The sequence below is a fragment of the Nyctereutes procyonoides genome, unplaced genomic scaffold, assembly GCF_905146905.1.
Source record: "Nyctereutes procyonoides isolate TBG_1078 unplaced genomic scaffold, NYPRO_anot_genome, whole genome shotgun sequence".
NCBI classification, from domain to species: domain Eukaryota; kingdom Metazoa; phylum Chordata; class Mammalia; order Carnivora; family Canidae; genus Nyctereutes; species Nyctereutes procyonoides.
Genome location: NW_026575143.1, coordinates 4,320,830 through 4,348,035, shown reverse-complemented (window position 1 = coordinate 4,348,035; position 27,206 = coordinate 4,320,830). Strand labels below are relative to the sequence as shown.

Genomic DNA, 27,206 nt, shown 5'->3' with positions numbered 1-27,206 from the left:
CCGGATCAGCTCGGAGGGGCTCGGGCGGCGGCTCCGCGGAGGGGGCTGCGGGGCGGGAGCGCGAATCCAACAGCGCAGGCCCCGGAGCACAGGGCGCCGGGACACAGCCCAGGATCCGGCCTCCCCCGGGACAGGCAGAGGCCGGGAGGGCCCAGGACAGCGAGGACGCTCCTGCCCGAGCTGAGCAGATCAGCGGCCCCGCCCCGGAGCCTCCAGGCCCTGCAGACGGAGAACCGAGAGCCCCGAGCCCCGTAGTTCCTGCGGAGGCTGAATCCAGGCTTCCAGAGTTGCCATAGCAACTGCGGCTGTTCCTCCTGGGGCCCCACGGGGTAAACAACCCCCGCTGAGCCCTGCAGCACGCAGGGGCGGAGCAGCTCCCCAAGTGCTAACACCTGAAAATCAGCACAGCAGGCCCCTCCCCCAGAAGACCAGCTAGACGGACCAGTGATACTCCACCGTGTTCCAATACAACTTGTTTTTGGCCACTCTGCACAGAGCAAAATGACTAGAAGGAAAACCTCACCTCAAAAGAAAGAATCAGAAACAGCCCTCTCTCCCACAGAGTTACAAAATCTGGATTACAATTCAATGTCAGAAAGCCAATTCAGAAGCACTATTATACAGCTACTGGTGGCTCTAGAAAAAAGCATTAAGGCCTCACGAGACTTCATGACTGCAGAATTTAGATCCAATCAGGCAGAAATTAAAAATCAATTGAATGAGATGCAATCCAAACTAGAAGTCCTAAAGACGAGGGTTAACGAGGTGGAAGAACGAGGGAGTGACATAGAAGACAAGTTAATGGCAAAGAGGGAAACTGAGGAAAAAAGAGACAAACAATTAAAGTACCATGAAGATAGATTAAGGGAAATAAACGACAGCCTGAGGAAGAAAAACCTACGTTTAATTGGGGTTCCCGAGGGCGCCGAATGGGACAGAGGGCCAGAATATGTATTTGAACAAATCCTAGCTGAAAACTTTCCCAATCTGGGAAGGGAAACAGGCATTCAGATCCAGGAAATAGAGAGATCCCCTCCTAAAATCAATAAAAACCGTTCAACACCTCAACATCTAATAGTGAAGCTTGCAAATTCCAAAGATAAAGAGAAGATCCTTAAAGCAGCAAGAGACAAGAAGTCCCTGACTTTCATGGGGAGGAATATTAGGGTAACAGCAGACCTCTCCACAGAGACCTGGCAGGCCAGAAAGGGCTGGCAGGATATATTCAGGGTCCTAAATGAGAAGAACATGCAACCAAGAATACTTTATCCAGCAAGGCTCTCATTCAAAATGGAAGGAGAGATAAAGAGCTTCCAAGACAGGCAGGAACTGAAAGAATATGTGACCTCCAAACCAGCTTTGCAAGAAATTTTAAGGGGGACTCTTAAAATTCCCCTTTAAGAAGAAGTTCAGTGGAACAATCCACAAAAACAAGGACTAAATAGATACCATGATGACACTAAACTCCTATCTGTCAATAGTAACTCTGAACGTGAATGGGCTTAATGACCCCATCAAAAGGCGCAGGGTTTCAGACTGGATAAAAAAGCAGGACCCATCTATTTGCTGTCTACAAGAGACTCATTTTAGACAGAAGGACACCTACAACCTGAAAATAAAAGGTTGGAGAACCATTTACCATTCAAATGGTTCTCAAAATATACCCTAAAAACTATAGAACACTTCTGAAAGAAATTGAGGAAGACACAAAGAGATGGAAAAATATTCCATGCTCATGGATTGGCAGAATTAATATTGTGAAAATGTCAATGTTACCCAGGGCAATTTACATGTATAATGCAATCCCTATCAAAATACTTTCTTCAGAGACTTAGAACAAATTATTTTAAGATTTGTGTGGAATCAGAAAAGACCCCGAACAGCCAGGGGAATTTTAAAAAAGAAAACCATAGCTGGGGGCATCACAATGCCAGATTTCAGGTTGTACTACAAAGCTGTGGTCATCAAGACAGTGTGGTACTGGCACAAAAACAGACACATAGATCAATGGAACAGAATAGAGAACCCAGAAGTGGACCCTGAACTTTATGGTCAACTAATATTCGATAAAGGAGGAAAGACGATCCACTGGAAGAAAGACAGTCTCTTCAATAAATGGTGCTGGGAAAATTGGACATCCACATGCAGAAGAATGAAACTGGACCACTCTCTTGCACCATACACAAAGATAAACTCAAAATGGATGTAAGATCTAAATGTGAGACAAGATTCCATCAAAATCCTAGAGGAGAACTCAGGCAACACCCTTTTTGAACTTGGCCACAGTAACCGGAGAAGGACAAACAGTGTATGTTCTCATTCATTTGGGGAATATGAATAATAGTGAAAGGGAATATAAGGGAAGGGAGAAGAAATGTGCGAGAAATATCAGAAAGGGAGACAGAACATAAAGACTTCTAACTCTGGGAAATGAACTAGGGGTGGTGGAGGGGGAGGAGGGCGGGGGGTGGGGGTGAATGGGTGACGGTCACTGAGGGGGACACTTGACGGGATGAGCACTGGGTGTTATTCTGTATGTGGGTAAATTGAACACCAATAAAAATTAATTTATAAAATTAAAAAAAAAAGACAAAAAAAAAAAAAAAAGAAATGCCACTGGTTTCTGGGCATTGATTTTGTATCCTGCCACGCTACCAAATTGCTGTATGAGTTCTAGCAATCTTGGGGTGGAGGCTTTTGGGTTTTCTATGTAGAGTATCATGTCATCGTTAAAGAGGGAGAGTTTGAATACTTCTTTGCCAATTTGAATGCCTTTAATGTCTTTTTGTTGTCTGATTGCTGAGGCTAGGACTTCCAGTACTACGAATACCATTTTTAAGATTAGTAGAAAGATTTAATTGCAAAACACCAATTCAAGATTTGGTAATTCTTGAAAATATTCCTTTTTTAAAAAAATGAATCTTAAAAGCTAAGATTTAAATTGTAGAAGAGAAATATTTATGGGATTACAGAATTTTAAGGCACTGTATGAGAAAAATATAAAACCCCATTTTAAAATTCATGTGGTTTTCTTATTCCACTGTGAACAGCATACTAATAGGTTTAATTTCCTAACTACAAATAGGATGGTAGTTAAAGGCTGGAGAAAGAATCTAGTATTAAAATATTTATAATCATGATTATTAATCATCCAAATTAAAGGTTTAAAGTCTCCAAATTCATGTATAATTATCAAGCATGACCCAATATTCTATATTCACAGGAGAGAAGAAAGGGCCTAAAACAATCAAATCACCAGTATTTCTGAGTTTCAGATATCAAAGAATTCACAGGTTAAATTTAACAACTATAGGGGCACCTGGCTGGCTCACTCACAAGAGTGTGTGACTCTTAATCTCAGCGTTCTGAGTTTAAGCCCAGCATTGGGCATAGAGATTACATAAAAATTTTTTTTAGATATACCTGGGTGGCTCAGCCATTGAGCGTCTGCCTTTGGCCCAGGGCGTGATCCCGGAATCCGGGATTGAGTCCCATGTTGGGCTCCTGCGAGGAGCCTGCTTCTCCTTCAGCCTGTGTCTCTGCCCCTCTCTCTTTCTGCGTCTCTAGTAAATAAATAAAACATCTTAAAAAAAATTTTTTTTAATCTAAAAAATATAAAACGTAACAACTAGGAATACTAAAGTTTCCTGAGATAACATAAAATGTATCCACTGTTGGAGATATTTGAAAAAGTAAAGATCATCCTAGTAGAAATAATTTTGTATAATCTATGGGCAATCTTTCCTTCCTTATGATTCTATAAAGACAAATAGTTCATCTTAGGAAAAAAACGATAAAATGTGAGTTTATTCATTTGATGTGTGTGTCTATTCTAAGCAGATACTATTTTAAAAAGATGCATCAGAATCCAGAAAAAAGTTTTTATATTTTTTAAGAATCTTGAAGCTTAAAATTTATTTTTTTTCATTTAATGGATAGAGATTAAGAACCTAACTTACCTAAGAAAAAATTTCAGTTTTAATTAATAAAAAGACTAAATAAAATGTTTATTTATGTCCTCTCTTTATTCTCAAAAGATCTAAAATCAGCCAAGATTATACCACACAGTAAGTTTAATTAGAAACCACAAGACAGACACTCGCCAAAACTCAAAATTCATAATAAATCTGATTACATCCTAAAACAGATTTCACTTTGCATTATCTATAAACTCAAGTTTTGCTAAATTAAATACAGGCTATCATACTTTATTAAACTTAAAAGGATAAAATTTCCTTCCAGTTCTTCATAAAAACCAGCTGTCATTCAGAAGAGTCTGAGCATTTTTTATCTGACTTTCTTTTCTTAATTTGCATTTAAAATAGTTTCTATCATATTTTATAATATACAGTATCTGTTCTCCCTTAGCCTCACTACTGCTGTTTTTTTTTATAATAATCTCTCTAAACTCTTCTATCTTTACATTCATCTCGTCCTTCTTAAATGAATTCTTCCCCCACACTCCCTCCCTCATCTTTACATCCATCTAGCTATTCTTCCCAGTTGCTTTCTAATTCTTTCTTTCCATAATGGCATACCTAAGATTTGTTTATTCCCACCAACTGTTATAAATCTCAACCCAGTACTTACTTCTCTGTTGTTATTACACTGTTTTCTCTTATATTCTTGAGGGCTTCCATTTCTCCCTAAGATTCTTTTCATTATAAGGATATCAAGAGGATCGTATGTGAAAAAACATGGGGGAAAAATTCAAAACAACTTACCTTTGTAACACCAAGCATTGCTAAAGACGTTTGAGGAGTTCCAGGTGATTCAAAAGCAAGAGGAGAATAGTCAGAGACATTGACTGATGGTTTCCAAAGAGTTTCAGTCTTATCTTCACTTGCAAAATTGTTCTCAGCAAATAAAGGTCTATCTTCTAGGCTCACAATGCCACATTTTGCTCCTATTTAGTGAAAAACAAAGTAAAGAGTAGATGAAGATATCTGTAACTTCGAATTACTAAATAACACAAAAATGGACAAAACTCAGTGAATAACACAAATCTTCAAATAGCTTACTCTTGGCTCGCAGAAAAGCAGCCATTAGCTCTCTTAAGTTTGGTTTCGGGACAGTCTAGAAAAAAATTGATAGTTTTCAGGATTACAAGTATCACATTTCATAAAAATAACTGTAATATTCACCATTACCAAATGAACACCATTACAAAAAGAACACAGGTTTTGGAGATCATTCAAATACAGATTCAAATCTCCGTTGTGCCATTTACTAACCTACATTTTCTCATGGGGTGAAGATTATAAGAGATTTAATAGTCCCAAAATGTTACTTTTCTTACCCCTGATTATTATACAAAATCTTCCTCAAAAAGTTAAAAATAGAGCCATCCTATGACCCAGCAATTGCAGTACTCAGTATTTATCCAAAGGATACAAACATAGTGATTTGAAATGACACCAGCACCCCAACATTTAAAGCAGCAATGACCACAATAGCCAAACTACGAAAAAAGCCCAGATGCCCATTGACAGATGAATGGATAAAGAAGATACGGTGTGTATAAATACAATGGAATATTACTCAGCCATCAAAAAGAATGAAATCTTGCCATTTGCAACAACATGGATGGGACTAAAGAGTATTATACGAAGTGAAATAAGTTAGTTAGAGAAAGACAAATACCATATGATTTCAATCCTATGTGGAATTTAAGAAACAAAACAGAGGTGCATAGGGGAAGGGAGGAAAAATAAGATAAAAATCAGAGAGAGAGACAAACCATAAGAGACTCTTAATCATAAGAAATAAACTGAGGGTTGTTGGAGGGGAGAGGGTTGGAGCAATGGGGTAATTAAGTGATGGGCATTAAGCAGGGCACTTGAAATAGTAAGCACTGGGTGTTGTATGCAACTGATGGATCACTGAATTCTACCTCTGAAACTAATAATACACCATTTATTAATTAAATTGAATTTAAAATTTTTAAAAATACTTTATTTACAAAAATAACCTAAAATAAAAATTTATCCCTAGGTAATTGAAATTCAAAAAACTAACATCAAGGAATGTCATTATTGGGATGCCTGTATGGCTCAGTGGTTGAACATCTGCCTTCGGCTCAGGGTGTGATCCCAGAGTCCCACATCAGGCTCCCTGCATGGAGCTTGCTTCTCCTCCCTCTGCCTCTGTCTCTGCCTCTTTCTGTCTCTCTCATGAATAGATAAACAAAATCTTTTCTAAAAAATTAATTATTTTATTATATTTTAAAAGTGCATGATTTATAGCTGCATGACTATCTCTTATAAGAGAAAATATTAACATTAGTTTTATTTTATTTAGGCAAGTTGGAATTACAAACAGTTTAAGTTGCTTTTGTTTGTCAAAATGCTAAGGGAAAATGATTGTTTAAAGTCAGCTCCTTCAGGAAAGAGAAAAAAAAAATAATAAGCCTTGTGGGGTAATGATTCAGGAATGAAAACCACAGACACACACAGACAAGAGAAAGCCATAACCAAAAATATTGACAATGGACATAGAAAGAGATGGACTGAAAGAACAGAGACTAAAGAAATGGTATTTTTTTTCTGTAAGGAAAAATTAGGGTAGGGGAAAATCATTAAAAAAAAACAAAACATGGAGGGAGAAGAAGAAAAAAGGAAAAACATAAGACACAACCATTCAATCAAGCATGAGCTTAAGGCAAGGAAAAATATAAGTAATAAAAGGCCTGTGGGGAAAAAAAAGGCTGTGGAAAAAATTGTAATTTTCAGTACACACACACACACACACACACACACACACACACACACACACATACAGATGAATGGACACACTATATAGAAATATACTATACAATATAAAGAAAAGCCTCTATATATATAACATACATATAATAGACATATTTATAACATGTAATTGAAAGAAGTTTGAGACTTTTGTTTATACTATATACTATATCCCTAATAATACTGACTTGTCTCACTCTACAGTTATTTGTTTATAAATATTGTAATAAAGAATTTAGTTTTGGGATGCCTGGATGGCTCAGTGGTTGTGCATCTGCCTTCAGCCCAGGGTGTGATCCTAGAGTTCCAGGATAGAGTCCCACATCGGGCTCCCTGCATGGAGCCTGATTCTCTCTCTGCCTATGTCTCTGCTTCTCTGTGTGTGTATCTTTCACAAATAAAAAATAAAATCTTAAAAAAAAAAAAAAACCTTAGTTTTTTCACTATAGAGTAAATTTTCAATTAGTGGTCATCTAGCACAACCTGGAAGCTACAAATTATCACTAGAGAGAGAAAAAAATTGAAAAAGAAATGTTTCTAACACATCAACTTTCCACATGGAAAAAGAATTGGTAATGAGAATTCTAAGAAGAAATGTATACCTTGAAAGCCTATATCTAATAGAATATAGATGGGGTTAAAAAAACAAAAAGGTAAGGAAGTTTTATCTAAAATACCAAGCTGACAATTGGAGGGTACTAAAATACATAACTTTCTTTCTTAATTATTTATTTATTTCCTCAACATAATTCATTTGAGCTTGTAAATCCTAAATGTGAAAAGGAAATATAAATTTGAGCTATAATTTTTAAATTTATATATTTATGACTTATGCATAATACTTATAACATCCTATTATGCAGAATTCCATCTGTCTGCAAACTTACTCACATTCAAAAATTATTAAATTGCTTCTTCCAAGCAAGATCTTATTCTAGGTGTTCCAGGAGATGCACAATTATGTTTCCTAATATAATCTATTACTGTAAAATGATGCAGGAGCTTTAAAATGAATATGTAAATAACTATAAAGCATCTGAAATTTTAAAATCTGACACAAGGACTATGAGTAATATTTTTAACACTGTAATATAAAAGATTTCTGAAAATGGACATTTTACATGTGGTTATAAAGAGCCTCTGCTTGTAGAGCCGATTATTATTTTAGGCAAAACTTGTACTCTTCACTTAGATAAAGAGTGTTAACAACACTCTTAATGGAATTATTTCAAAAACACAGTGGAATACTTTTGCAATATAAATAGTGAGAAACATTCTCTGAATTTCCACAATTTCTATTATTTTAGTCTAAATGTAACACAAAGGATAGAAATAGAGAAATCAGTCCTCTTTGGTAAAACTATATGCTACTAAGATAAAAAATATCTAACAAAAAAGGTGTCCAAGAAAAAAAACTACAATAATTGGATCCACTAAAGATTTCAGTTAGGCATGAGTATTATAAAAGTAATGTTAGAAATAAATAAATAAACAAACAAATAAATAAATATTAGTATAATTTAAAACTCACAACAGTAAGAATTCTGATCCTTAACCAAATGTCATTTTTCCTCCATTATGGGAAAGCTTTTCCCAATAATAGTTTGCTGTCATTATACATTTCGAGCCTATATTTTTCACCGATTTACAAAAAGAAAAAAAAAAGAAAAATTTTCACCCTGCCAGATTTCTCTAAAATGTTCTGACCAACCTTCCATTACAAACATAAAATGACAAGAGGCAAGCCACTGTTATATTTTAAGAGTAAATAATATGCAACACTAAATTCAGAGCAGCAAAATTAATTTTACAAGAGAGTACTTTACCTTGGTACCAAAACTTAAGTCTCCATCTGATGAAGGCCATGAATCATCAGTATCTGGTTTACTGGAAAGACTTTAGAGCAAAAATATAAAACAAATACAAGTTCATTTCTTTTTTTAAAAAAATCAAGTAAAAGTTCAGCTGTTTATTAAATGAAGTTTCTTGATATAATTAAAATTTTGCCTCACTTTTGTTAAGCTTTTATTTTAATTCCAGTATCCTTAACATATAGTGTTACATTAGTTTCATATATACAATATAATGATTCGGTAATTCCATATATCACCCCGTACTCATCATGACAAGTGCATTCCTTAATTCCCATCTCCTATTTCACCCATTCCCCTACCAACCTCCCCCCTGGTAACCATCAGTTTCTTCTCTATAGTAGTCTGCTTCTTGGCTTGTCTGTCGTTTTTTCTCCTTCACTCATTTTAATTTTGTTTCTTACATTTTACTTAGGAGTGAAATCATATGGTATTTGTCTTTCTCTGACTTATTTCACTTAGAATACGCTCTAGCTCCACCATGTCATTACAAATGACAAGATTTCATTCGTTTCTATGGCTGAACAATATTCCATTGTGTATATATATATACCACTTCTTCTTTATCCACTAATCTATCAACACACACACTTGGACTGTTTATTGCAAATAATGCTGTAGTAAAAACATGGGGTGCATGTATCCCTTTGAATTGGGATTGTTTGTCACATTTGGGTAAATATGCAGTAGTGCAATTACTGGATTGTAGGTTCGTTCTGTTTTTAACTTTTTGAGGAACCTCCATACGGTTTCCCACAGTGGCTGTACCAGTTTGCACTCCCACTAACAGTGCAACAGGGTTCCTTTTTTCTCCACATCCTCATCTACACTTCTTGTGTTTTTTTATTTTAGCCATTCTGACAGGTGTGCAGTGCTCTCTCATTGTAGTTTTAATTTGCATTTCCCTGATGATGTGTGATGCTGATCATCTTTTTATATGTCTGTTGGCCAACTGTACATCTTCTTTGGAAACATATAATGTCTTCTGGTCATTTATTATCTGGGTTGTGTTTTGGGTGTTGAGATGTATCAGTTCTTTATATTCTTATACAAACCCTTTATCAGATATGTCATATGCAAATTTCTTCTCCCATTCTGTATTTTGCCTTTAGTTTCGTGGATTGATTCCTTCACTCTGCAAAAGCTTTTGATTTTGATGGAGCCCCAAACTTTATTTTGCTTTTGCTTCAGGAGACATAACCCCCCCGAAAAAAATTCTTTTAGCAAAAAAAATATTGTTACAGCTAATACCAGAGAGATCATTGTCTGTGCTCTCTTCAAGGATAAAATGGTTTCATGTGGCATATTTATATCTTTAAACCATTTTGAGTTAATTTTAGTAAATGGTGAAAGAAAATGATCCTGTTTCATTCTTTTCATACACCATTCAGTTTTCCCAGCATCATTTGTTGAACACACAGCCTTTTCAAACCACTGGATATTCTTTCCTGCTTTGTCAAAGATTAACCACATAGTTATGGGCTTATTTCTGGATTTTCTATACTATTATACTGATTTTTGCATCTATTTTTATGCCAATACAATACTGTTTATATTACCACAGGTTTGTAATATAACTTGAAATATAGCATAGTGATACCTCCAGTTATATTTTTCTTTTTCCAAAATTGCTTTGGGTATTTGAGGTGTTCAGTGGTTCCATACAAATTTTAGGCTTGTTTGCCCTAGTTATGTGAAACATGCTGTTGGATTTTAATAGGCATTGCACTAAATTTGTAGATTGCTTTGGGTACTATACACATTTTAACAATAGGTGTTCTTCCAATCCGTGAGCATAGAATGTCCTTCCCATTCTTTGTGTCATCTTCAATTTCTTTCACCAAAGTTTTATAGTTTGTCAGAGTACAGGTCTCTCAAAATTTGGCTTGTTATTTTTTTAAAGATTTTATTTATTTATTTATTTATTTATTTATTTATTTATTTATTTATTTATTTATTTGACAGAGAGAGAGAAAGAGAAAGAGTGTGCAACTAGGCAGAGAGGCAGGCAGAGGGAGAAAAAGAAGCAGGGGCCCCACTGAGCAGAGAGCCCCATGATGTGGGGCTCCATCCCAGGACCCTGAGATCATGACCCAAGCCAAAGGCAGACACTTAACTGACTGAGCCAGCCAGGCGCCCTTTGGCCTCTATTTTTTTTTTTTTTTTTAGGTTTTACTTATGTATACATTAGAGACACAGAGAAAGAGACAGAGACACAGACAGAGGGAGAAGCAGACTCCATGGAGGGAGCCCAATGGGGAACTCGATCCTGGGACCCCGGGACCATGCCCTGAGCCAAAGTCAGATGCTCAACCGCTGAGCCAGCCAGGTGCCCCTTGGCCTCTGTTTTTAAAAAGGTTTTAGTTATCTATTTTGCTTTCACCTCTCCTATCCTGTGAAATATCCAGTAAAGGCCCCATATCTTAGTTCCCATAACTAAGTGTGACAGGTAAAGAATTCTCTGAAATGTTTGAAAGCTAATTATACAAAAGTTAACCACTGTGAATTATCAACTTACACCTGTCAGAATGGCTAGAATCAAAAACACAAAAAAACAAGTGTTGCTGAAGATGCAGAGAAAAAGGAACCCTCGTGCACTGGGGAGGCGGATAGAAATTGGTGCAGCCACTGTGAAAAACGGTATGGAGTTCCCTGAAGAAGTACAAATAGAAATACCACATGATCCAGTAATTCTACTACTAGGTACTTACTTACCCAAGGAAAAAGAGAACACTAACTTGAAAAGATATATGTACCCCAATGTTTATTGCAGCATTATTTACAACAGCCAAGATACGAAAGCAACCTCTGTCCATCAACAGATGTGTAACACACACACACATACACACACACACACACAGAGAGGAATATTACTAAGTGATAAAAAGAATTAAATCCTGCCATTTGCAACAATGTGGATTACCTGGCGGATAAATGAAATAAGTCAGACAGAAGTAGACAAATACTATATGATTTCACTTATATGTAGAATCAAAAAGCAGAGCAACTGAACAAACAAAAAGCAGAAACAGACCCATAAATACAGAGAATTCTGTATTTTTTTAATAAATTAATTTTTATTGGTGTTCAATTTACCAACATACAGAATAACACCCAGTGCTCATCCCGTCAAGTGTCCCCCTCAGTGCCCGTCACCCAACACCCCCACCCCCCGCCCTCCTCCCCCTCCACCACCCCTAGTTCATTTCCCAGAGTTAGAAGTCTTTATGTTCTGTGTCCCTTTCTGATATTTCTCACACATTTCTTCTCCCTTCCCTTATATTCCCTTTCACTATTATTCATATTCCCCAAATGAATGAGAACATACACTGTTTGTCCTTCTCCGATTGACTTACTTCACTTAGCATAATACCCTCCAGTTCCATCCACCTGGAAGCAAATTGTGGGTATTTGTCGTTTCTAACGGCTGAGTAATATTCCATTGTATACATAAACCACATCTTTATCCATTCATCCTTCGATGGACACCAAGGCTCCCTCCAGAGTTTGGCTATTGTGGACATGGCTGCTAGAAACATCGGGGTGTAGGTGTCCCGGCGTTTAACTGCATCTGAATCTTTGGGGTAAATCCCTAACAGTGCAATTGCTGGGTCATAGGGCAGGTCTATTTTTAATTCTTGAGGAACCTCCACACAGTTTTCCAGAGTGGCAGCACCAGTTCACATTCCCACCAACAGTGTAAGAGGATTCCCTTTTCTCCACATCCTCTCCAACATTTGTTGTTTCCTGCCTTGTTAATTTTCCCCATTCTCATTGGTGTGAGGTGGTATCTCATTGTGGTTTTGATCAGTATTTCCCTGATGGCAAGTGATGCAGAGCATGTTCTCATGTGCATGTTGGCCATGTGTATGTCTTACTTTGTGAGATTTCTCTTCATGTCTTTTGCCCATTTCATGATTGGATTGTTTCTTTGCTGTTGAGTTTAATAAGTTCTTTATAGATTTTGGACACTAGCCCTTTATCTGATATGTTATTTGCAAATATCTTCTCCCATTCTGTAGGTTGTCTTTGAGTTTTGTTAACTGTATCCTTTGCTGTGTAAAAGATTCTTATCTTGATGACGTCCCATTAGTTCATTTTTGCTTTTGTTTCTTTTGTTTTCGTGGATGTATCTTGCAAGAAGTTACTGTGGCCAAGTTCAAAAAGGGTGTTGCCTGAGTTCTCCTCTAGGATTTTGATGGAATCTTGTCTCACATGTAGATCTTTCATCCATTTTGAGTTTATCTTTGTGTATGGTGCAAGAGAGTGGTCCAGTTTCATTCTTCTGCATGTGGATGTCCAATTTTCCCAGCACCATTTATTGAAGAGACTGTCTTTCTTCCAGTGGATCGTCTTTCCTCCTTTATCGAATATTAGTTGACCATAAAGTTCAGGGTCCACTTCTGGGTTCTCTATTCTGTTCCATTGATCTATGTGTCTGTTTTTGTGCCAGTACCACACTGTCTTGATGACCACAGCTTTGTAGTACAACCTGAAATCTGGCATTGTGATGCCCCCAGATATGGTTTCCTTTTTTTTAAAATTCCCCTGGCTGTTCGGGGTCTTTTCTGATTCCACACAAATCTTAAAATAATTTGTTCTAAGTCTCTGAAGAAAGTCCATGGTATTTTGATAGGGATTGCATTATACATGTAAATTGCCCTGGGTAACATTGACATTTTCACAATATTAATTCTGCCAATCCATGAGCATGGAATATTTTTCCATCTCTTTGTGTCTTCCTCAATTTCTTTCAGAAGTGTTCTACAGTTTTTAGGGTATATTTTGAGAACCATTTGAATGGTAAATGGTTCTCCAACCTTTTATTTTCAGGTTGTAGGTGTCCTTCTGTCTAAAATGAGTCTCTTGTAGACAGCAAATAGATGGGTCCTGCTTTTTTATCCAGTCTGAAACCCTGCGCCTTTTGATGGGGTCATTAAGCCCGTTCACGTTCAGAGTTACTATTGACAGATATGAGTTTAGTGTCATCATGGTATCTATTTAGTCCTTGTTTTTGTGGATTGTTCCACTGAACTTCTTCTTAAAGGGGAATTTTAAGAGTCCCCCTTAAAATTTCTTGCAGAGCTGGTTTGGAGGTCACATATTCTTTCAGTTCCTGCCTGTCTTGGAAGCTCTTTATCTCTCCTTCCATTTTGAATGAGAGCCTTGCTGGATAAAGTATTCTTGGTTGCATGTTCTTCTCATTTAGGACCCTAAATATATCCTGCCAGCCCTTTCTGGCCTGCCAGGTCTCTGTGGAGAGGTCTGCTGTTACCCTAATATTCCTCCCCATGAAAGTCAGGGACTTCTTGTCTCTTGCTGCTTTAAGGATCTTCTCTTTATCTTTGGAATTTGCAAGCTTCACTATTAAATGTCGAGGTGTTGAACGGTTTTTATTGATTTTAGGAGGGGATCTCTCTATTTCCTGGATCTGAATGCCTGTTTCCCTTCCCAGATTGGGAAAGATTTCAGCTAGGATTTGTTCAAATACATATTCTGGCCCTCTGTCCCATTCGGCGCCCTCGGGAACCCCAATTAAACGTAGGTTTTTCTTCCTCAGGCTGTCATTTATTTCCCTTAATCTGTCTTCATGGTCCTTTAATTGTTTGTTTCCTTTTTCCTCAGTTTCCCTCTTTGCCATTAACTTGTCTTCTATGTCACTCACTCGTTCTTCCACCTCGTTAACCCTCCCGTCGTTAGGACTTCTAGTTTGGATTGCATCTCATTCAATTGATTTTTAATTTCTGCCTGATTGGATCTAAATTCTGCAGTCATGAAGTCTCGTGAGTCCTTAATGCTTTTTTCTAGAGCCACCAGTAGCTGTATAATAGTGCTTCTGAATTGGCTTTCTGACATTGAATTGTAATCCAGATTTTGTAACTCTGTGGGAGAGAGGGCTGTTTCTGATTCTGTCTTTTGAGGTGAGGTTTTCCTTCTAGTCATTTTGCTCAGTGCAGAGTGGCCAAAAACAAGTTGTATTGGAAAACGGGGGAGTATCTTCTGAATCTGTAGACTTTAAGTCCCTTGACTTCCCCTGGAACTGGTCCGTCTAGCTGGTCTTCTGGGGGAGGGGCCTGTTGTGCTGATTTTCAGGTGTTAGCACTTGGGGGAGCTGCTCTGCCCCTGCCTGCTGCAGGGCTCAGCGGGGGTTGTTTACCCCGTGAGGCCCCAGGAGGAACAGCCGCAGTGGCTATGGCAACTCTGGAAGCCTGGATTCAGCCTCCTCAGGAACTACTGGGGCTCTCTGTCTGCAGGGCCTGGAGGCTCCGGGGCGGGGCCGCTGATCTGCTCAGCTCGGGCAGGAGCGTCCTCGCTGTCCTGGGCCCTCCCGGCCTCTGCCTGTCCCGGGGGAGGCCGGATCCTGGGCTGTGTCCCGGCGCCCTGTGCTCCGGGGCCTGCGCTGTGGGATTCGCGCTCCCGCCCCGCAGCCCCCTCCGCGGAGCCGCCGCCCAAGCCCCTCCGAGCTGCTCCGGCCCCGCCGTGCGCGCTGCAGCCCTTAGGGAGCTCGGCGCACTCTCCCGGGGCGCAGGTGTCTGTTAGTGTCCCCGGGAGCCCGAGGGCATCCCCGCCCTCCTGGGTCCTGCTCCAGCTCCCTGCGAGCCCCTTTCCGCCCGCCCGGGAAGGTTGGTGCAGCTCCTGCTCCTCCGGGACGGGGCTCTCCTGTCCTGGGGACACTCGCCCCGGCCTCAGCCCGGCTCCTCGCGGGGCCCCTCCCCCTCGGAGGCCTTTTGTGTCTTTATTTCTTTTTCCCCGTCTTCCTACCTTGATAGAAGCGCGAACTCTTCTCACTGTAGCGTTCCAGCTGATCTCTCTTTAAATCTCAGGCCGAATTCGTAGATTTTCAGGATGATTTGAAGGTTATCTAGGTAATTTTGTGGGGACAGGTGATTTGGGGACCCTGCTCTTCAGCCATCTTGCCCCTCCTGAGAATTCTGTATTGCCAGAAAGGAAGTGGGTGGGGGACTGACAAAATGGGTGAAGGGAAGTGGGAGGTTCAGCATTCCAGTTATAGTAAGTCACAGGGATAAAAGTACAGCATAGGGAATATAGTCAATAGCATTGTAATAGCATTATGCAGTAACACATAGTAACTGCACTTGTGGTAAGCATGGGTAACAATATGGACCTGCTGAATCACTATGCTGTACATCTGAAACTAACATAACATTGTGTCAACTATACTTAAATTTTAAATAAATAAACAAACAAAAAAACAAACAAATGTTAAACAACAAATGTATATGTAATTAGTGGGAATATTACTCCCGGAGCGATTGAAAGATTAAAAATTATAAAATTCAGCTTTTCCCCTCCAGAAGTCCTGCTTTATTTACATAGTTTATTTCCATAAACTAGCAAGATGTTAAAAATCGTCAAGGGCACTCAGATACCCAGGAAGAGACTGCTATAAAAATAGTCTTGATAGCTGTGCCTCTATTTCGCTACATAATGCCTAATATTTTCCTTTTGTGAGCTCCCACTCCTGGACACTCCTCTGCAGGGCTCCGTGGCACTCTCCAACGTTTAAGTCTTTAGCCTGCCAAGCCACAGACTCCCAAAACAAGGAAAGGCCTAAATGACCAAGAATAGGAGCTATCTCCTGCCCCTGGAGAACAGCTAAATGGAGTCTGAGTCATCCATGCAGTCATCTCAATGCAGGCATGCTACCAACTACCCAGATGAAGCTCTGTTATTGATCTGACAGCCAGTCCTACTCCACCAAACCCTACACATACATGGGATGGGCAACCAAGAATTAGGAAAAGAGGTGGAGCGATGACAAGACCACTATCTTGGGCCATTCATCTATATACTTCAGAATCTCCATTTCTCCTATTATTTGAGAGGATCTAAGCCACCTTCTGTAAGTTGGGGTAGAAGTCGGTGATATCCCATTCCTATTTGCTGTAAACACTCTTGCCAGTGACTCAAATGATTTTAATGTTTCTCAACAGAAACCCTGAAGTATGCTAGTTCCTTCAATTAAACCAACAAATAAAAAAGCTGCTCAGGACTCTCTGGAACCCTCTATTTTAATATACCTTTCTAAACAACACCCAATATCTTGTGTCCTTCGTTCTTGTAATTCATCTGTATCTATCTTGTCATAAACCCCAATATTCTCACATCTTTTCTAAAACTCTTATTCCTATTCAACCAGTGTGGTTCTTCTTGAAACGTGCCCTCCCTGCTAATTCCCAGTAGACCCACTCCCTATCTTTCTATGGTTAAAGATTTACCTACAAGATGAGAAAAAGAAAGGGGAAAAATCTAAATTTAAACCTCATTTCTGTCACGTATCAAATCCAAGTAAGTCACTTTAATCCCTTTTGAGTTTCAAATTCTCCACTTCAACAACTACTTGGTAAGGATGTTAAACATGGGTTACTGTGCCAGGGGGTATTTTGATTAACGCATCTCTAAGATTCTTTAAAACCCTGAAATTCTATCTGCTTTTCTTTTTGTCTGTAGAAAAATGCAGAATACTTAGCTGGCAGAAATGGAAAAAAGTAATGGAATAAAATAAACACCAAGAAAATTGGAGAAGAAAATTAACAAAAAAATCAAGTAAAGCCTATAGAAAAAGCATGGAGAAAAGGAAAAAATTCTACAAAAAAAAAAAAAAAAGAAAGAAAAAGAAAAAGAAAGAAAAAGCTTCACAGAATTTATCAAAGGCTTAAAGGGGAAAATTAGACTGAGAAGTCAGTAAATAGACAACGGCTTAGAAATATCCTCTAAATAGATGATACATTTAATTAACGTAACATGGTCTATACCTAGGTTACGTATCCTTCACTCTCAGAAAAATCATTCATCTCAAGGGGAGCAGACGGCACTATATCTAAGAACTTGCCACACTAGGGCTTGCTTATGTAAAAGCTATGGTACTGTGGCCATAGGTAACTGAGATCCACTCCAAAATCTTTGACAGTAAAAACAAGAAACTAGTTACCACTGCAATAATTACCTCTAGTTATCACTAGTGGTGTCAAATATATTAGGAAAATGCTTGGACTAGCCTGGTTCTTAGGAAAACTCTAAACCAGAGTTAACACATAGTGAAATTCAACTTTCTGAGTTGATCTAAGATCTGTATCCTAATTCCAGTGCTGCTGAGGGACAAAAGAATGGATGTGGGAGCCACACAGGCTAACAGTCAAATCATGGGTCTGCTATTCATTAACTATGGAATCCTGGGTCAATTAATCCACCTCCCTGAACCACAGCTGACTAATTAATAAAAAGTAGGCTATAACAGCACAGCTACTTGGTGAAACTATTGCAATGACTATATAACACATATTAAGCACATAATATAATGTCTAGCCCAGAAGACAACACTCAACAAATGCTTTTCTCTGCACTCCCTTAGTTAACACATAATTTTTAAAAATCCATAAAAATCCTACCTGCTTAAAGAGTCTTCTTCAGAATTCTTCTCCGCTAGTAAAGAAAGCAGCAAAAAACATTTTAAATCAACAATAGAAAAATACAGAATATTAAAAGTGTAAGACTGATGATGACTTGTTAAAAAGTATTCCTTTGGGACCATACCTGGAAACCACACCACAGTGGATATTAATTGTACTTTTGGTAGGCAGTTAATGCATTAAGAAATCTCATTTTCTCCTCTATATTTACCAAATTCAAGAAAAGAATTCTCGTTATCAGAATGTGATACCTACAAGTGAATGTTTCTAATGACCATTATTGTAACCAAACCCCATGAGACTGACAGGAAATGGTGTCATTAGCAGAGTCATTATCATAAAGTGACAATGGCAAACTTAAATAGCATGAGTTTTCTGGACTTCCACTACTAGGAGCAGTTAAAACAGACTATACATATTTGGCTGTAACACAGTGGAACTTCTCCAGCTTTTCAGTAGAGACTGCTAAGTTCAGGATGAAACACCTCATCACAGTTCAGCTCAGCTGAGGCCATGATCCTGGGGTCCTGGGTGGAGACCCTCAGGGAGTCTGCTTTTCTCTCTCCCTCTGCCCTCCCACCTCACTTGGGCTGTCTGTCTCTCTCTCTCTCAAATAAATAAATAAACTCTTTTTAAAATCTTTTATTGGGGATCCCTGGGTTGTTCGGCGGTTTAGCACCTGCCTTCCGCCCAGGGCGAGATCCTATAGTCCCAGGATTGAGTCCCACATCAGGCGCCCCGCATGGAGCCTGCTTCTCCCTCTGCCTGTGTCTCTACCTCTCTCTCTCTCTCTGTGTGTCCCTCATGAATAAATAAATAAAATCTAAAAACAAAAAACAAAAAAAAAAAAAAGGAAAGGAGAGAAAAAATACTGCCAACCTGAAAGCTGAAAAGGAGACAAGTGGGATCCTGATGACATCACTGAACCATCAAAACAATTCTGGTTCCTATTGTTTTAGTCCCTATTTGTTTGTTTTTTTAAAGATTTATTTATTTATTTTAGTGATAGCATGCATGCAAGTGAGGGTATAAGAGTGGAGGGGAGGGGCAAAGAAAGAGAATCTTCAAGCCGACTCCCCAGTGAGCAAAGAATCCAACGCCCAACACAATGTGGGGCTTCATCTCATGAGATCATACCTGAGCCACCAAGGGTTGATGCCTAACTAAGCCACCCAGGTGTCACCATTATAGTCACTATTAGAAGTCACCTGCTAGGGGATCCCTGGGTGGCTCAGCAGTTTAGCACCTGCCTTCGGCCCAGGGCATGATCCTATAATCCCGGGATTGAGTCCCACATCAGGCTCCCTGCATGGAGCCTGCTTCTCCCTCTGCCTGTGTCTCTACCTCTTTCTCTCTCTCTCCCTCATGAATAAATAAATAAAAATCTTAAAAAAAAACACACACACACAAAGATAGCTCTATTCTATTATGAGCACCTTTAAAGACCAAAACTCTATTTCATCTTTGTTTCCTGTAACACGCAAAACCAAAGCCAACCTAAAGAATTTCTGTGATAGAGAATCACTAACTTAAAGGTTTCTTCCTACATTTCAAACCATAAAATGTACTAGGCCCCACATCTAGGAAGCAATGTTAACATCTTTGTTACTGGGAACCATTTTTGTGCTTTGATTATAATTTGTTGAGCCCAAGTTGCCCTATTTGAATATTTATGATGATAATCTTTTAACTAATGGCAGCAGAGTATCTCATTCCTACAAAATTATGGTATTATTCAACAAACAGGAGAAAACATTGTCCTCATTAAGTCAACATATCACATTTTGACTTAAGAGAAATGAAGTTACTAATAGTGAGATTGTGTTGATATAACATGTAAAATAACGTACTCTTCTCACTTCTCAACAGGCTTCCGTACTATAGTTACATTTTAAAAAAACAACCTCATTGGTACTGCTGCACACTAAGTTTTGTAGTTCTTATTGTTTGCCATTTCTATAAAGTACCAGCAGGGTATTGCAGAGTTCCAGTTTTAAGGATAGTTCCTTTTTAATGAGACAAATCACTATGTAATAATATTTGCGAAGTGAAATCTACTTGTAAAAATTAAAAGATCCATTTTTATAACAAGTATAATTTTTTATAACGTTTATAGAGGAAACATAAAAATACTAACTTAAAAATCTTTTTTTCCTTATTTACACAAAGATACCACTTGGGATTTTAGGTATCAAAACTAATAATAAGGGACCTGGGTGGGCCAGTGGTTGAGCAACTGCCTTTGGCTCAGGTTGTGACCCCAAGGTTCTGGGACTGAGTACCACATCGGGCTTCTGCACAGAGCCTGCTTCTCCCTCTGCCTATGTCTCTGCCTCTTTTTGTGTGTCTCTTATGAATAAATCAATAAAATCTTAAAAAAAACTAAAATAATGAATTTTTTCAGACAATATTGCCTCATATCTTATATTTCCTACAATTAACTTCTTAAATAATTCTGAATCCTAGACTATTAAGAAAGAAATTAAGAAAAAAAATACCCATGCAATTTACACATTGGATTTGTTTTCTTTTTTTCATTGCTCTTTCATTATCAAAACTTCCTTACTCTGACTTCATCTATGTTAGGACCATTACCATATGTAATTCACTCTAAAAAGTCATACCTAGATTGTGATTTTGTGAAGAATTTTCAGGTTTCATTTCTTCTTTATGTTCAGAAATTAGTTGGTGACTGCTACGTATAACAAAGAGTGATAAACAATGTTACTCTTTTAATACTGATATGAAAAACATTTACCAAATGTATCAAATTCTTGAGTATTTCAAACAATATCAGAGTTAACATCAAAACTTAAATTACCCAATAGATACTTAAAATTTATAAGTTCTAAAAACTTTTATTAAGTATGTAATTATAATTAAAGGAGAATCAAAAGTAAGATCAACTAGTCATGAATTGAGGGCATTATAGCTCAGTAAACTAAGAGCTTGCCATAATGGAAAGTGTCTCAAACCCTGAAGTCCTAGCTCTATAACCAACAGCTATTTGTTCTTGGACCAGGCACTTCTCTTCCAGTCAAAGTCTTCCTCTAAAATAGGAATTTTATTGTCTTAGTTTACGAGGTTGTTAGAGGAGGATTTAATGAGATATTATACCCAAAACATGGCCTCTCAGGAAAGGTGATGCCCACTACTCTGGGAAGGGCAATATGAGACCTTCCATGACCTAATAAGAAAAGGCTCTCCACAGGATTTAAAGGAGGCTTGGGGTATAGATCTAGGAACAAAGGAGAAAGCAAAGTCCAGTCTCTTCCTGTAGCATTATTTGAATGTCTTTAACAGCTTAGAATGGTCACAACTAAAATCTGCTAGCAGAAAAGACGAACAAAATCCTCAAAGGATAATTCATCATGAAGGTCTGGGCTAACATATGGTTTCCACATAAGGTTTTTGAGTATGAAGGAAAGGGTGTATGGGGCTAAAGCCAGGAGTCCCAGCTGCCAGAATAGCATGCCAGTGCTTTGGAATAGCAGCTGAGCACATAATCATATGTAATAAACTAAAAAAGGTTGTAAGTTTGAAGTCTAAGTGTGGATCACCATGAGGACTGAGGAATGAGGATTAGCAAGGGCATCCTGGGAGTAAAAGTCAATCATGATCAGACTGCAGAACCAGTTTCAATAGCGATGCTGCAGGAACAGAATCAACGGAAACCACAGGATGATGAGCATGTCCTTTTTTCCATCCAAATGGCTTATGAAGGAGGAATGTCTCTCTGGTATTAGGGAAATCCTTATGTTCTTGGAAAATTCAAGGGGGAAAGTATAGGCCATAACCCTCAAGGAAAAGTATAGCGTTTTCTACTGAACTGAACATCTTAAGACACAAGTAACTAGTTAGAAAAAACAGATAATGAGGTGCCTGGGTGGCTCAGTAGGTTAAGCATCTGCCTTTGGCTCAGGTCATGGTCTCAGGATCTAGCCCTGTGTCAGGTTCCCAGCTCAGCAGTGTTGACTTCTCCCTCTCCCTCCGCTGCACCTCCTCACTTGTGCTCTCTCTCAAATAAATAAACAAAATCTTTTTTAAAAGCACCCAGATGTAACATTATGTGTACCCCATGCAGAAGGGTTATAGTCGGAATGAAACAGATACAGTGAGGATCCCTAAGGATAAAGGTCTCAAGAGTCCTGACATAAAGAATCCTGCACCCATTGCTACTCCTAACTAGTCTAGCCTTTTGCTTTGTTTCTGGCTGATGATAGGCTCTAACTCACTGCCATCCCCAAACTACCTGAATCAAATTATAACTTCTCAGCTGTTACATAGAAAGTAACAGTATTTTACCATATTTTAAACCCTGGTATAGTAATAACTAGCATTTTTAAAGTCATTTTCACTTTATTTTAAAATTTTATTTACTGAATCATGACAGACTTACAGAGAGAGAGGAGGCAGAGACATTGGCAGAGGGAGAACCAGGCTCCTCGCAGGGAGCCAGATGTGGGACTCAATCCTCAGACCCCGGGATGGTGCCCTGAGTCCAAGTCAGATGCTCAACAGCTGAGCCACCCAGGTAGCACAGTAATGACTAGCATTTAATGTAAACACTTATATATTAAAACTATTAATAATAGCATATTCTTCTGCAGTCCATCCATATACATCTTAAGAAAACCTTTCTAAAGAGAAGCCTGAGTATATTTCATGGTTCATCTTTTACAGCATATTTTATAGCAAGCTTGAGGACCGTTCTAAAATAACAGAAAGATAACTTCATCCTTAAGAACTCAGAGTATTTAAGCACCTAATTTGATATATTTTATCAGGGTAACATCTCACTTGTTGCTACAGAATTGACCACTAACATGTTCAAGTGTTCATCTTTGAAAATTACCCCCATGGCTAAAATGAAGGAACAATAAAGAAGCCTATTGTTCCACATGGGTATTATAGTAGAAGTTGCTAATTTAAAATCCTTTGATGAACAAGAAACTATGCTGAGATCACTTATCTCAATAGGTGAGGGTTTTTAAAAAGAATTCTCCATTTTGCAACACCTAGGTGGCTCAAAGGTTGAGCGTCTCTGCCTTTGGCTCAGGGCCTGAGTCCCACATTGAGCTCCCTGCATGGAGCCTGCTTCTCCCTCTCTGCCTGTGTCTCTAGCTCTCTCTCTGTGTCTCTCACGAATAAATAAATAAAGTTATTTTAAAAATATTCTCCATTTCTTCCTTAAACTGATACAGTGTACCTCCAAGCCACCTGGAGACCAGGTCAGTGTAAAAGCTATTTACAGGTTTAAAACAATAATATTAATACTACTACTAATAAAACAGTCATAGTTGCAGTTGATGATGCTAAGTTAAGCATGTAGTAGGCACTAAATTAAATGCTATATATATAAAATATTATTTACACACCACCAGCCTTGAAGAATATATTATTATCCTCTTCTTCATATCTGGAAATGAATGCATCTGTTTCCAAGGTCACATACCCAGCAAGGAGGCAAGCTAGGAATTAAACCTAGTCTTCTGTGAATCTAAAGCCCATCTCTTTTCTCTTTATCACCCAACTATGATTTCTCCTCATTAAAGTAAAAGTCTATTCAAATAAAGTTCTCTTTCATACTTCTACCGATACCAATTAAAAATGAAAATAATAAAACATACAGGACATGAAAAATAAAAACTGATGAACCCATAGTAGCTGGTAATAGTAATTAACCACTTCAGGATCATCTAACAACATCAGTATTCTTCCACAAAAAGTAATAATGCAAAGAGTCATCCAAGAAACAAAACAACTCCTATTAATGCTTAATATGCATCTTTTAAGGAAAAGTACGAAGTAGAAACTTAATAAACATTAATAAAAGGGTTAAGAGGTCCAAAATTGTGTTATAAAATAACTAAAAGTTGGGAGTCTACACTATAAAACTAATATTAACATGAAACCCTTTTAGCTAATATAAAATCATAGGGCAAAAAAACTATTGCAAATGACATCGATCAATTTTACAAAGGATTCTGAATTCTGCTATACACTGTTCTTCATGTTGGCCTGTCAGAATAATTGCTTTCTACCTAACTGATGACATGCTGACATTATTACCACATAATTATAAATTAATCCTCTTGCTACCAAGCTAACCTTTCTGACTTGAGAAATTGTTAAGGTTTAAAGAAAAAAACATAACAAAAAATACTGTACCTTTTAACCTTATCAACTGCAAGTATATTTGCTCCTTTTCCTACTAAAAATTTCACCATTTGCTCTTTGTTTTCATTTACAGCAACTAAAAGTGGTGTCAGGTCATCCTGTAAAAGTGCAAAAACAACTTATAATTTACAAAATTACATATTTGCATACTGAATTGTAAAACTTCTAAATGATCCTCTAAACTTAAACATATAGAAAGAAATAAAAATAGCCCCTTCCTTCTCATCCCTCTGTGATTTCACTAGCTTTTCCTTCTTTTTAAAACACCCCTTTCTCAGGGAGCCTGGGTGGCTCAGTTGGTCAAGTGTTTGCCTTCAGCTCATGAGCTCAGGTCATGATCCCAGGGTCTCAGGATAGAGCCCCACCTTGGGTTCCCTCTGCAGCAAGGAGTCAGCTTCTCCCTCTACCTCTGTCCCTCCCCTCCACTTGTGCTCTCTCTTTTGCTCGCTCATTTTCTCTCAAAAAAATAAAAATTTTAAAAAGTAAAATTAAAAAAATAAAATAGACCTCTACCTCTTCAACAGATGAATGGCAGTCATTCTACAAACTCACTTCAAACGTTGCCTGCTTCCAAGAATCTTTGCTTCTATCACAATATAGATCATGGTGTACTCTAGTTATTTTATTGCACCCCATCTAAACCAAGAGCTTCTCAAAGGAAGGTGCTATTTTTTTTTATCTCTGTATCCCCAATCTCTAGAACATAGTAGTAAATACTTAAAGTATTTTATTGATTTTAATGAATACCTCTGGAGTTGTGTTTCTTATATTCCAAAGAATATATACTTTGCAAGAAGGTACATACTGTGCCCCAAAAGAAAGATTCAGTGATCATTTGTGTTTGAGAAATATCACAAAACTGCACTATATATCTAACACAAAAGAAGTCCATTTAAATTTGCTTATCCCCATTTGACAATACCTTTTTGTAGCAAACCTAAATAGTTGAGAAATAAGAGTTCCCAGGGGTATAGTTTTAAGAACTTTCCAATAAAAGTGAAGGTTTTCTCCAGGTTGTATAAACTTGCTTGATTCTATTCTATCAATGGTATGGGGAGCTCAGATGTCAACATAAATCACTTCTGCTCCAAATAAGTCACTAAGGAGATGGACTCCGAATGAAAAGAGAGAGGTTTCAGGGCACCTGGTTGGCGCAGCTAATTGAGGGACTCTTGGTTTTGTTTCAGGTGGTGATCTCAGGGTCGTGGGATCAAACCCTGCATTGGGTTCTGGGCTCCCCTGGGTGCTCAGCACCAGGTTTGTTTAAGATACTCTATCCCTCTGCCCCTCCTCCACCCCCACAAGACTGTGCATGTGTGCGTTCTCTCTCTGAAATACATAAATCTTTGTAAAAATTAAAAATAAAAATAAATAAAAATAAAAGAAACAAGATTCAAATGAACGTTGCTTAATACTAAATAATCCTTGGTTAAGGAAGGCACATGATGAGATGAGCACTGGGTTTTATACTTTATGTTGGCAAATTGAATTTATTTATTTTTTTAAAGATTTATTTATTTATTTATGATAGACATAGAAAGAGTGACAGAGAGAGGCAGAGACACAGGAGGAGGGAGAAGCAGGCTCCCTGCTGGGAGCCTGACCTGGGACTTGATCCAAGGACTCTCCGATCGCGCCCTGGGTCAAAGGCAGGCGCTAAACTGCTGAGCCATCCAGGGATCCCCTGGCAAATTGAATTTAAATAAAATTTTAAAAATAAATCAACAGATCAAAAAATAAGTAGTCCCTGGAATTTCTATTATAAAATGATTAATTTTTATCTTAGCTGTTAGAAAGCTCAATATGAGATTTTTTTAACTTTTACCTTTTTAATTTAAATTCAGTTAATAACATATAGTGTATTATTAGTTTCAGAGGTAGAGGTCAGTGAGTCATCAGTCCTATGTAACACCCAGTGCTCCTTCCAACATGTGTCCTCCGAATGTCCATCACCGGGTTAACCCATCTTCCCACCCCACTCCCTCCAGTGACCCTCAGTTTGGTTCCTATAATTAACAGTCTCTTATGGTTTGTCCCTCACTCCATCTTTTTTTATTTTTTCATCTCTTCCTCTATGATTCTCTTTTTTTTTTTTTCTTAATTCCATGACAGTCACAGAGAGAGAGAGAGAGAGAGAGAGAGAGAGAGAGAGAGAGGCAGAGACACAGGCAGAGGGAAAAGCAGGCTCCATGCACCGGGAGCCCGATGTGGGATTCGATCCCGGGTCTCCAGGATTGCGCCCTGGGCCAAAGGCAGGCGCCAAACCGCTGCGCCACCCAGGGATCCCTGATTCTCTGTTTTGTTTCTTAAATTCCACATGTGAATGAGATTATATAATTGTCTTTCTATGACTGACTTAGGATATTACGCGAAAGAAAATAAGTCGATATGAGATTTTATTCTCAATTATAAAATTCTGGGATCCTAAAGCATATCTACTTCTAAAAAAAACCTGTTTGTATTCTAGTTTCCACTATGATTGCTACTTATAATTATTTTATATTTTAGGCAAAATGTAAATCAGAAATAAAAATATAATGGCTTATCAATAAAAATTCTTTTTTTTTTAATCAATAAAAATTCTAATACTGGATGAGCACCGGGTGTTTATATACTGGCAAATTGAATTTAAATAAAATATTTTAATCAAACAAAAAATTCTAATACTGATTTATACAGATTATTTTTAGCATAATCAAAGCTACTAAATTATTTGCATTTTTGGGGAATAATACCAAGGAGGAAGATAATACTATCTGCAATATGCATAATCTAGCCAACTAGAACCAGGATTACTCTCATATGGCTTACAGATATTCCAAAAGGAATATAAAAAACAACTTATAAAGTCTAATTTGGAAAATTCATTCCTGAGGGACCTGGGTGGCTCAGTGGTCGAATATCATGATCCTGGGGTCCTGGGATCAAGTCCTGCAACAGGGTCCCCACAGAGAGCCTGCTTCCCCTCCCTGCCTAGG

General features: G+C 38.1%; 1 protein-coding gene across 5 annotated transcripts in view; it reads right to left on the bottom strand.

The window, feature by feature from the left end:
• The window catches only part of ANKRD30A (ankyrin repeat domain 30A), a 132,454-nt gene that overhangs the window by 91,735 nt on the left and 13,513 nt on the right, over nt 1–27,206 (bottom strand). For 4 of the 5 annotated variants that reach the window (XM_055308662.1, XM_055308663.1, XM_055308665.1 and 1 more), the window contains exons 4-9: nt 24,220–24,326; nt 20,673–20,743; nt 18,028–18,061; nt 8,573–8,642; nt 5,022–5,076; nt 4,725–4,906 (exon numbers count right to left, since the gene is read on the bottom strand). In XM_055308662.1, coding sequence (XP_055164637.1) covers nt 4,725–4,906; nt 5,022–5,076; nt 8,573–8,642; nt 18,028–18,061; nt 20,673–20,743; nt 24,220–24,326 — 519 coding nt within the window. Of the gene's footprint in view, nt 1–4,724; nt 4,907–5,021; nt 5,077–8,572; nt 8,643–18,027; nt 18,062–20,672; nt 20,744–24,219; nt 24,327–27,206 lie in introns of those variants that run through there. The other variant, XM_055308666.1, reaches the window with a different exon arrangement.